Below are 12,663 nucleotides of genomic sequence, written 5' to 3'. Positions count from 1 at the left end.
GTGAAGAAGTTAAGACTATATTTCTTGATAAGCATTGAGGTAATAATTGAGTTTTAGAAAACATGAATGTATTATTGAATGCAAATAAATAGTAAATATGGAATTAAACATAAACATCCTGCACAAAAGTGGTTACATGAAAGGAGGAGGTGAGAGTGGCCCTGGCATGGTAGTTTGGCATCAGATGATGGACAATCTATGGCTCTAAGAAGTTGCACTTCAGAACTCCAAGTAGCTAATAAAGCAAGGAGAAACATATTCAGATTCCTGTTTTAGAGAGGAAATTCTGGGATACTGTTGAAGATGGCTGGAGTGAAGAATGAATAGTGTCAAGGAAAGTAGTTATGATAGCTCAGCAGAGAAATAACGAGGTTTGAAATAAGATGTTGGCAGTGGTCATAGAAAGGAAAGGCGTGGTTTGAGATAGATATTTAAGGTAAAACGAACAGAATTTAATGATTGATTAGCTGTGGGAAGTTAAAGAGAAATCAAAGTTAATACAGAAGCTTCTACATTCTGATGGAGAAGTTATTTGCTGTTGTAGGAAGTATAATTAAAAGCAGATTAATATATTGATGACATGGTTTTACAAACCAACATGCCTGGATTCCATCCAGTTGGAATGATATACTAGACAGTCATGTTGAAATTCAGGGGAAACCTCAGGCCAGAGATAAAGATTTTGAAAGAAATTATCCGTATGAGTCTGAAGTTCATGAAACAATAAGAACTGGTGCTTAAAGCCGTGGAACTAGATAAGATCAACTAGTGAGTGAATGTAGGTAGAGAAAAAGATCAGGACTGAGCTTTGAAGAATACCAAAAGTTAGAGATCAGAAAGAAGAGAAGGAGCCAGAGAAGAAAAGATTGGTGAAGCAGAAGAAAATCTTGGGAATGTGTGATGTTACTGAAGCCAGATGAAAAAACATTTCAAGACAGAGAAAGGGGAGCAATCATGTCGAATGCTGCAGGGAGTGCAAGTAAAATAAACCGTGAGAACTGACGATGGGATTTGGTGAGATGGAATAGCGGATGTGAGAGACAGAGCTATTTAGCAGAGTGCTCCAGGAAAAACACTGATTGCAATGGCTAAAGACATCATGAGAATTGTAAACAGAAGTGGAAACTTGGGACTATAACTAGCTATTTCTTTTTCATATAGTAGATCTTGCAGCATGTTTATATGTCAATAACAATGATCTTACAGAAGTGAAAAATCAATGACTCAAGAGTAACAAGAGAGGAAATGTGGTTCAATGCACAAAAGGAAAGGCTGGCTTTGGATAGAACCACGGATATTCTAGTTCTATGAACAGGGTAGAAGCAACAACATAGATCCACATAAAGCCGCATAGGTAGATTTGATGGGAGGAAGATAGAGTGGCCCTGATCTGATTACTTCTATTTTCAGAGAGAAAATCATTGAGCGTGAGAAAAAGGATGTTGTTGAAAGTGTGAGGAAAGAAGATATGAAAAAAATTAGGAGTGTGGGAGAGAGGAAGAGCATATCATAGACCATTATTATGCAAGGGCTATAGGTCCAATCGAGCTTATGGTCATTAATATTTCTGAGACCAGTCATCATAGTTTTCTTTTTCTCCAGCCAAACTCAGTTGTTGCTATGCAAAAACAGAATAAAAGGAAAGTTGGGTTGAAATAGTGTTGGAATTTTTTCAATGAGTGTAACAGAAGGATGTGTGCAAGGAAATTGAAGGGGTATGCAAGTGAACAATTATGGTGCTTCGCGGTGGAATCTAAGCTGGGTAAAGAGGAAAGTGAGAGCACTTAAAGTGGGTAATAAACAGTGAAACGCGGTTTAATGGATTGGCTGCCCTAAAGATCTGAAAGGGTTGTTGAACTGGGGCTTCCAGTGTATGTAAACTACAAAGATAGAAGATGGAGGTCAGAGAATGGTATCTTTGAAGACAAGATTTTAGGATTGTGTAGTTAAAGAGAGAGTAGATATTCATTGCAGAAAATTTAGAAAATATCACTCTATGAAAAAACGTGTATACTATTTGCATACATATTTTTATGTATGGGTGTGTTTCTGAAGTTATTACTTTCCATTATCCATGTATCACTGTGCCGATGATATAAGATTTAATTATCATAACTTTATATCTAATAGTGCAAGTTCTGTTGCTCATTTCTCCTTTTCAAAATTATCTTAGATAGTGTTAACCATTTATTCTTCAAGGCAAAATTTTAATTAATCAAAAATACCCCATTGGTGTTTTGCTTAGAATGTCAATACATTTATTTTATAATAATAACTTTAACAATGTGACCTCTTTGTTTAGTTCTTTATAATATTTCAGAAAGTTTTTTATAAAAAGTGTTTGGAGGAATGTTATGATTTTTTTAAAAGCATAATGCAAATAAAGATTGCATGCACAATAGCTCATAGGTTATTGCTAGTGTAAAACCAAGCTATTATTTTTTGTATAGATATTTTGTATCAGATCAATTTATTGAGCTGTCTTAGAAGTTTTTCTGTTAACTCTCTTTGATTTTCTAAGTAAATGATCAGCTTATATACAAATATGATAATTTTCTTCTTTCCAGTATTCAGAGCTTGTATATACTTTTAATATTATCTTCATCCACTACAATTTCCATAACATTTTGGGTACTATCAGTGAGACCAGGTATTCCTAAATTATTCTTAACCTGACTGGTAATGCAAAATAGCCTTTTTAAATAGGGATATATTTCATAAACTGGGAGAGAAAAAAATAATAAAGTCAATGATTCCCCCCAGAAATGAAATCTCCAACTGTTGCAAAATGGACAAACTAGCTACATGCAAAATTCGTGGGTTCTTTATGGTAAATAAGTATAGATTGCAAAACTGGTCACAATTCTCCGCTGTGTCCTTTATCCATTCTCCTTTGCAATGACACTTTGCAGCAGCTCCCATCAAAAGAAGTCACTCTCCCCGCATCTTTAATCTGATCTGGACTGTGACCTGCGTTGGCCAACAGGGTGTGGATGTACAAGTGTGATGGTTCTGGGCCTAACCTCCAACAGGAAGAACAAAGAACAGTCTCAAACATAATCCTGAGAGCTGTGTTAATAGTGAAAAGATATGTGTCTAATTGCAATTGAATAAGGGGATATAGAATTTTAAAATAATTGTCAGCATAAAGAATTTCAGAAAATATCTGGTTTCAGAGAAATTTATAAGGACAGACTTTTTGAAATGTTAGAATTGTTTGTCAGAACTTAGACTCCATTTGCAAAATCATTCCTCTTCTGAAACGAGAAGAAGATTCCCTAATGCTAATGGTTCATAAAAACATTCTAGAGTTTTAAACTTGTAGGAGATAAAAATTCTTTCTTCATTTGTCTGCATCAGGGAGCATGCTGACAGTCTCAGAGGGGTAGCACAGAACGGAGCTTGCCTGACGGCTCTCATAGCCTGAAATGGATGTTTCAGTTTAGTGCAGCAACATACTGCTTAGTATGCTTTTTTTTTTTTAACTCACTTTGGCTTCACTGTTGAAAAAGTCCCATTTCGATGTATCAAGTTTATGTCTCCTCATTAGTGTTTGGCAAGAAAAATCAGGCAACGCATGTACTCAACTCATAACAAGTTTATGAATTTGTATTTTAATCCACTTCTGGGAAAAGACAAGCAGCCAAAGATCCAAATGATATATTAATGGTCTAAATTGTACTTTAATTCATCTTTTCCCAACACATGAGAAGTAATGAGGACCTAACTAAGCATTCTACGTCTCTTCAAATAACACTGGTTCACACTTGCGGTCACAGACCACCTCAGTAAAATCTCAGATTCCACATGCTCCTTGCAGTCTGAGCCCCCACGTACCATCAGGAGTATTTGCATCTTGATATTTATCAATAGCTTGCTCTTGTGTTTTTGTTGTTCTTACTTAAAGGAAAACGAGTGTTTTCTGCTTAGGTTGCAAATAAATGTAGACCAATGTTCATGGCTTCAGGTGAATATCATTTGACTCACTGAAATACTTGTGCTGGTTACGCCTTGACTTGTTCTAGAGAGGATTCAAGGGGCATTATTTAAAAGAGCCTTTAAATATATAAAGTATAGTTTTCGTGTGTCTTTTGGGAAATTAACTGTGATAAAAAAATATTATTAAGATGAAAAAGACCACATATTGTATGATTTAATTTATATGAAAAATCCAGAAAAGGCAAATCTATAGAGACAGAGAGTAGATTAGTGGTTGCCTGGGACTGGGGGATGACTGCAAATGGGCACAAGGGATCTCTTTGGGGTGATGAAAATATTCTAAAACGGGATTATGTTGCACAGCTCTCTGAAAATTTACTAAAAATCATTGAATTGTATAATTGAAACTTTAGGGTGAATTTTATGTTATGTAAACTATACCTCAATAAAGCTGTTATATTTTAAAAAGTAAAAGGAAATGTTTAGATTAGAGAAACTTAAAATAATGATTCATAACATTTTCCAGTTCCTATTGAAACAATAGAGGGCTCCAAATAAGAAAGCCTTCAACTACTAAAATATAAAAATAAATCTAATTATTCAGAGCTCTGTTAACCTATTCCACCCATTCTGGATGCAAGAATCATGACCCAATATAGTGGGTCCATCCTGTGTGTATGTAAGAATACCTGGATCATTTAAATAATACCTGAATATTGTTTAAATTTTAACTTAAAATTACACCCAAAGTTTTAACTGAGAATGACTAAACTTAACAAAGGAATCGAGCCAATGTACTGCACCTTAAACATAATTACACAGACCTAGGCAATGGAATTCTGATATGATTATTACACTTCCTTAGCCCTAAGGAACTTAGAAAACTCTTAACATGATATAAATACAATAGCAATAGTAATGGTAAAAATTTTAAGAAGTAATAGATAATATTTACTGTTTACCATGTACCAGGCATTGTTAAGTGCTTATCAAAAATAGTCTTATTTGGGGCCAACCCAGTGGCATACTGGTTGGGTTCGCACACTCTGCTTTGGCAGCCCGGGAGTTCATAGGTTCAGATCCTGGGTTGGGAGGGACATAGCACTGCTCCTCAAGCCACGCTGTGGCAGCATCCCACATGAAATAGAGGAAGATTGGCACAGATGTTAGCTCAGTGACAATCTTCTTCAAGCAAGAAGAGGATGATTGGCAACACCTGTTAGCTCAGGGCCAATCTTCCTCACACACAAAAAAGTCTTATTTAATTCACACAGCAACCCTGAGAGGCAGGTGTTATGCCCATTTTATAAAATTGGAAACTGGATCTTAAAAAGCGCAACCAACTTATCAGTGTCACAAAGTAAATAGGTGGCAGGACCAGCATTTGGATCCAGGTCTGTGTGTCCACTGTGCAATGGTTAGGAATGTGGGTTTCATGGGAAGCCACCCTGGGTGAGAGTGTGGGTACCCCACTCTCTAGCTGCATGTCCTTGAGGAGGTTAATCAAACTCTCAGTGCCTTCAATTCCTACACTTATAAAATGAGGATAATATTGCTATCTAGCCATTATACATTTTTGAGAGAATTAAATAAGATAATGAATGTAAAGCTCCTAATGTTTTGTTCAGAACATAGTGGCTTCTTAATAAATGATAGCTAGTAGTATTAAGAGTTGGAGTAATTAGTATTCATTTTGGGAGGAAAATACACATTTTATAAGTGAATATATTAATTAATCGAGACTTGGAGTTAACTTCATTCTAATTCTATGACAATTTATATAATAAAAAAATAAATGAGCCAGTACAATTTCAATAGCCCTCAAGTGCTTAGAACTACCTCTCACTTCTTCCTGTCTTATTTTTCCTATAACCCTGCACTCTGCTTTAATAATGATGTATTTCTAAAGCTGAATGTTGAGTGTAATTTCCTGACAATCTATCATCAATTACTACACATCAAAAGTTCTAGTCAAATTTTTAAAATAATTTCATGAAGCACGCTGTTCATTGGGAAGATTTTTTATTTTAGCAAATTTTTTTTTATTTCACTAAAAGATCTTTTTAAATATCACTTTTACACCTAAGTTGCCATACTTGGAAAGACATGAATGAAGTAATTTCATTTGCCCTGTACAGCTTTGAGAACACTCCTTGCAATTATCATTTTTAGGTTTAAAATTATAGAAATTTTTGGACCAAATCCATGGCCAAGTTGTTCCAGTTCTGTGTGCTCCCCTTTGGTGGCCCGGGTTTGCGGGTTTGGATCCTGGGGACAGACCTACTCCACTCATCAGCCATGCTGTAGGGGCTTCCCACATACAAAATGGAGGAGGATTGGCACAGATGTTAACTCAGGGCTAATCTTCCTCAAGCGAAAAATAAAAAGAGGAAGATTGGCAATGGATCAGGGCCAATCTTCCTCACACATACACACATAAAATTATAGAAATTTTAATTGAACATTTTGTTTCTATTAAAAATAAAATAAATCATAGATGTGATGATCCCCAGAATTCCCACTGAAAAAGAAACAGTGTTTGCGTGTTGCTTACAAAGTGGATGCATAGAGCAGAAGGTAAGGCCCTGATAGTACATGAATGTGAGCTGAGCAGTTCCATGCAAGACAAAAGGGAGAGATTATTCTGTTGCTCTATAGAGTCAAAGGAGAAACAGGAAGAAGGGAGAGTCTGCAAGAAGGGCTTAACTAACTAAATGCTTAGGTCCAAGCAGGGTCTGGGGGTTTTGTTTGTCTTGTTATGTTTTTTGGTTTTGGAGGTGTTTGTTTTGGTTTGGTATAAACTTCCTGGATTTTGTAGGAACCTGCTTAAGGAGATAGGACTTATGACTATAGAGAGGCATTAAGAGTTTGAGCAACCCACCAGAGGATGTACAGTGAATCTGGAGGGACCCACACTTATGCCCAGTTTTGTAACCGAAAGTTCAGTCTCTGAACCCGATGCCAATCCAAATAACGAGAACAAAGTCTTGAGTGGAAGAGGAAAGGTTTTTACTATGCCAGGCACAGGGAGCAAAGCAAGGCCTCATGCCTCAAAAATTGCCTTCTCCCCGATGAGGAATGGGTAGGGATTTTTATTTGGGGTTTTGGGAAGGGGAGGGGGGAACTTGTAGCTTGGGCAGCTCGGTGCTTTCCCACCAGCCTGCGTTTGGCCTTGAGAGGCTGCTTGCAGCAAGGCGGGGGGAGGGTGAGATAGGAGGATGGCAGGTGGGCGTCCTTCGCCGTTGTCTCCTCTTCTTGTTTGAGGCGGGTTCAAGCGCCGGGAGTCGAGAAGTTGAGGTCTGGGAAGCCTCCGCTCCTTAATACTCTTGAGACAGCGGATTTCCTGGCAAACTCAAGGACACATGATTAGCTAAACTTCAGTGTGCCTCCAACTCCAGGCCACCTGGGCTTTTAGCAATTTGTAATTCCCATTTAGTTGTAAAGCTCAAAGAGTCCAAGTTTAAAGAAACAGGTATTTACGTATGAGTGGAGCTAGAGAAGCAGGAAAGGGGGTGGTGGGTTTTAGTTTTAACCCCATATACGCTGGGTTCAATGTGCGGGGGGAACTGATATCAGGGCTGATGTTAAGAACCTGTAACAGTTTGGCCTCACTTAAAGTTCTCTAACTTCAGAAAACCCGAGGATATACAAAAATCACAGAACAGACACTCTCACAAGGCTGGAGAAGTGAGATTTGAAATAAATTTACTCATAATTTCCATGGATAGGGGGCTTTAACACACATGGGAGGGCTATACATAATAATGTAAAATGTGAAACTATGGCCAAATGTATATAATTTTAGACCATCAGTCATTTAACCCACAACATTGAAGAGTAAATATGTCTAGGTATTTAACTAAGGTAAAAACCAAGCATTCAAGCTGTGTTTTTAATTATTTACAATCTATATTAATTCTATAATATTTATGTATTAATTCTGTTTGATCTAGAACTAAATGAGAGAGAGAAATTTACCACAGTGATGGTGCTTGTCTATTTATCCTTTTAGTCTATCAATTTTTGCTTCAGTTTCATTCAAGTTTAGAATTGTTATATCTTTCTGTGAATTGAATCTTTTATCATTATCTACTGACTATCCCTCTCTACTAATGCTTTTTGCCTTAAATTCTAATTGGTTTAATATCAAGATACTGATACCAACTCTCTTAGATAGATGCTTTCTTATGTATATTCTTTGATCATTTAACTTTCAACATTATGTTTTATACCATAATTTTGTATCCACTCTAATAACCCTTGTCTTTTAACTTAAACATTTGTCCATTTACATTTATTGTAATATAATTGTGTAATTATTTTAATTTATTACTATCTATATTAGTTTGCTAGGGCTACCACAACAAAATACCACAGACTGGGTGGCTTAAATAACAGAAATTTATTTTCTCACAGTTCTCAAGGCTAGAAGTCCAAGATAGATCAATTTGGTTTCTTCTGAGGCCTGTCTCCTTGCTTTCAGATGGCCCCTTCTCATTGTGCCCTCATATGGTCTTCCTTCTGTGCACAGCAACACCTCATATCTCTCTGTGTGTCCAAATTTCCTCTTCTTATAAAGTCACATTGGATTAGGGTCTATCCTAATGGGCTCATTTTAACTTAATTACCTCTTTAAAGGCCCTATGTCCAAGTACACTCTGAGGTACCAGCAGTTAGAGTTTCAACATATAGAGGCTGAGGGGACACAATTCAACCCATAATGCTGTCATTATGTTTGTGTATTTTATCTTATTATTTTATTTTATTTTTTGCTGAGGAAGATTTGCCCTGAGCTAACATCTGTTGCCAATCTTCCTCTTTTTGCTTGAGGAAGATTTGCCCTTAGCTAACATCTGTGCCAGTCTTCCTTTATTTTGTATGTGGGTTGCCACCACAGCATGGCCCTGATGAATGGTGTAGGTCCATGCCCAGGATCCAAACCCAGGTCACCAAAGCACAGCATACTGAATTTAACCACTAGGCCATAGGGCCAGCCCCTCCTTTGTGTATTTTATTTGTCCCGCCTCTTCCATATTTTTCCTCTTCCTTCTGGCCTTCTATTTCATTGATTGATCACTTTTTCTGATTTTATTTTGTCCTCTAATAATCTAAAGGTCATATACAGTATTTCCAAGTTGTTGATGGGAGTGCTAGATTTATACATGAATATTTATCAAATTCTAAAATTAATCAATATAGCTTCCCTCATTCTAAAAAATCCAAAGACATTCCAACACTTTTACTCTGATCATTCCCTCCAATCATAGATGTTTATTTCAAAAATTTAGACATACTTTTTTTTATTACAGAAGGTGTTATTATTATTATTATTTTATACAGTCATTATTTGTTTATATTTACCTATATAGTACTACTTTTTTTGATTATCATTCTATTCTTCATCTCTGACCTTCCAGCTGCACTTTCTTTTTTGCCTGAAATACGTCCTGCAGAATTTCTTTGAGCAAGACTTAGTTATTACCCAATTCTCTCACTTTTTGGGTCTGAAAAGGTCTATATTTTGCTCACTAGAAAGATATTTTCTGTTCTCTAATTCTGAATGATTCTTCTTTTCTATGAACACAATGAGGATATTTTTTCATTCTTTTTTATTCTCAGCTTTATAATGAGGCAATGAGTTCTGTTAGTTTCTCCACCTGAAAGGCTGGATTTTGTTTCCTGTCATTCCCACTCCACAAGGTCATGAAATCCCTGCTGAGATTCCCTGGGACTGGGCAAATTCCTGCAGCACATAGATGACTTCAGGGCTCTATCTTCTCTGGGTTCCTGTTTTCACTTAGTATTGAGACTCGAGTATTCCTCATTTTCTTGCAGTGCATCAAGGCATGTTATCAGTTGCTTTTTAGATTTCATCCAAATTTGTATTTGTTTTTAGCAGTAAGGGCAGTCATAATATCTGGTATGCCATTTGACTTGAAAAATAAGGCTGACCCATTTCTCGTTTAAAAAGAGAGGGAAACAGAAACAGAGACAAAGCCAGACAGAGACAGACAGAGGTGTTTTCTTTTCTGTTAATAGAGTTCAATTATGAAAGTAGAGGGCTTATTTTAGACCTTTTTTCTCCCTCTCTCTGTCCCTGCGTGCCTTGCCTAACAACAGGAGCAAACTCAATGCAATAAAGCTAGAAGCATGCAGAAATCTATCTAAATATAACAGTCTTATGTAGGGGAAATGACAACGACTAAGAATTGAATCTGTATAAGACTGAGCACAGGAATAACAATGAATGCTAGTTCCTCCAGCCATATCTGTGTGAAATATTACTAATCCATCACAAAATTTCCTCCCCTTGAACCAAGAATGTGCCTCAGAGTCCTCAGCACACTATTCTCAACACCAATGCCAAACAACCAGATTAGGCAGGAAGATGAAACATCAGCAGAGTTAAAACTAATTGTAAATTAGTTAGGATGAAATCTAAAAGAACAGAGACACCTGTTCTTTAGTTTTTCAATTGGGATATTGTTAGCAACACATTTTCTTACGTGCAGTGGGAAAAAGAACTCTTTCAATTTTCTAACTTCAGTCTTTTGGAAGCTCTGCGATGTAAGATAATCCATATTAGTGCTTCCTATAATTGGCTACACAAAGACCAAATAAGTAACAATCCAGTGATGCCTGGAGAGGAAAAAGAAGGCTTGTTTACAGGTTCTCCCTGTAAATAGAAAACTTTGCCATGAAATTCTACACTTTGGTCTAGATTTGGAAATAAATACATTAAGAGTTTCTTCAATTGCAATAGGGGTTTTTCTTTTTTTCTCCTAGAACCTGAGATCTAAGTCTGTTGGCTTGATAGGGAAAAGGCTACAATTTTTCTATTTGCATTACCTTGTTTCTACTTTTGGGCCTTTGTAACAGCTGTTCCCTTTTCCTGATAGGTTCCTATTCTAGATCTTTCCATGGCTCACTTCTCATCCTTTAAGTCTTTGCTTAAATGTGACCTCCTCAAGGTCTTTTCTGACTACTCTGCCTAAAGTAACCTTCACCAATAATTCATTCTCTCGCCAGCCATCCTCTTTATTTGCTTAATGGCATTTATCACTCATTGAAGTATTTTTTTCTTTTCATGTATGTCTGTTGTCTGTCTTGCCTCACCAGAACATAAGTTCTTAGAGGTCAGGACCTTTACTGTCTTGTTTATCACTGTATCCTTGGCACTGACAATAATGCCTAATGAAGTAGGTGCTCAATGGTATTTGTGAAGGAATTAATATGAATGAGAAATATGTACTTGCTATATAATTTTGACCTGTGGAATTAATTTTGTAAAGCGATTTTAAATTATAAAGAGATTTTAACTTTGTAAAGAGATTTTTTTGACTCTAGTGGTAATGAGAAGAAGGGACCCAATTTATATCTCTATAACAGAAAATACATAAGAATTCAAATGGGAAAAGAATGTAGTGATTAGAAAGACAAACACATGAGCCTGAGTTTTAATCTGAGTTTTTCCATTTACTAGACCTTGAGTGAGGTACTCAACCTCTCTGTTCCTCAGTTTTTTTAATCTACAAAATGACAAAGAGAAGATAATAGGATTGGGGGAAAGTAAATAAATTGTTACAAACACAATAATATCTGCCCTTAGGAAGACCTCTATGAGTTATTTATTGATATTATTATATAAAATTACTGTAAATGCAAGTTATATGCACACTCAGTTAACGTTTTATAAATTTCTTCATCTGTCAGGAGAAAATGATGGTACACAAGATCATTGTAAGGATGAAACGTAAAGCACTTAGAATAGGATCTGGCACATGTAACATTCAATAACTGTAGCTTTTATTATCACATATAGTTTACTCAAATGACTTTTATTCATTTACTCTCTCCATTCTCTATTTTTCTGTGCTACCAGTCTGTGATCTTTATTCGTGACAGAAATTCTCATGGGCAGGAGGTGTCAGGATATATTGACTATGCCCACAGGCTGAAGATCGAAGATTTTGAAGTCTACTTTAATGGAAAAAGAAGACTTCTTCCAAGACCCACAGATATGAGGTAAGTTGTACATTTCTCACACTTTCAATAAGAGAACAAGCTCCTCAGACCCCAGGATAAAGGATTTTTGTTTTATGTTCTGTGCTGTGCTTAGAATGCTAATGTATAGAGAGTAGGAATGTGGTTAAGAGTGGTCTGAATAAAAAATAAGTAAATTTTAAAATGGGGAATGAACACAGATGCATTTTTTCCATTAACACCCTAAGGAAGGGAACTCTTCAGAGATGAGATAAGTAAATTCTCAGTGACATTCCTTTTAAATGATAAGTAGAGCCTAAAAATTTCTACCCTCAAAGGCTCTTGCACCACTTGGGACTCAGTCTGTCTAGAAGCCTCGAGAGCAGTCCATCTAACACATTCCTGCTGCACTTTTCTTTGGCCACCAGCCAAAGTACAGGCATCCGACCAGCTCATCCTCATTTACTCTCATCACTGGCCTGTTCTGGGATTCCTTCCACCCATCATTCTTTTTACTATTGACCCCTACCCTTTCCTCGGGAGCCCTCATCCCATCATCTAGAATCTACTCTACACTGTCAGTCTATTTACAGATCCAATCCTTCCTTCTCCTTCTGAATAGCTCTCAAGCTAAACTTTTTTATTCTACTGTCTCTCACTTACCATAGAATACAAAAGTAGTAGCAGCATTCTGCTTTAACTCTCCACTGCTGCATCCAGATCCTTCTTTGACACTGGTAA

At 36.6% G+C, this 12,663-nt stretch overlaps 1 protein-coding gene across 7 annotated transcripts in view; it reads left to right on the top strand.

Annotated features, from left to right (window-relative positions):
• The window catches only part of CFAP299 (cilia and flagella associated protein 299), a 567,043-nt gene that overhangs the window by 475,092 nt on the left and 79,288 nt on the right, over nt 1-12,663 (top strand). For all 7 annotated transcript variants that reach the window (XM_070612727.1, XM_070612726.1, XM_070612725.1 and 4 more), the window contains exon 4: nt 11,822-11,964. In XM_070612727.1, the coding sequence (XP_070468828.1) occupies nt 11,822-11,964 (143 nt within the window). The remainder of the gene's footprint in view (nt 1-11,821; nt 11,965-12,663) is intronic.

Source organism: Equus przewalskii, chromosome 3 (genome assembly GCF_037783145.1).
Source record: "Equus przewalskii isolate Varuska chromosome 3, EquPr2, whole genome shotgun sequence".
Lineage (NCBI taxonomy): Eukaryota > Metazoa > Chordata > Mammalia > Perissodactyla > Equidae > Equus > Equus przewalskii.
Note: the sequence above shows the minus strand (reverse complement) of the source record. Positions and strands in the feature narration are given on the sequence as shown.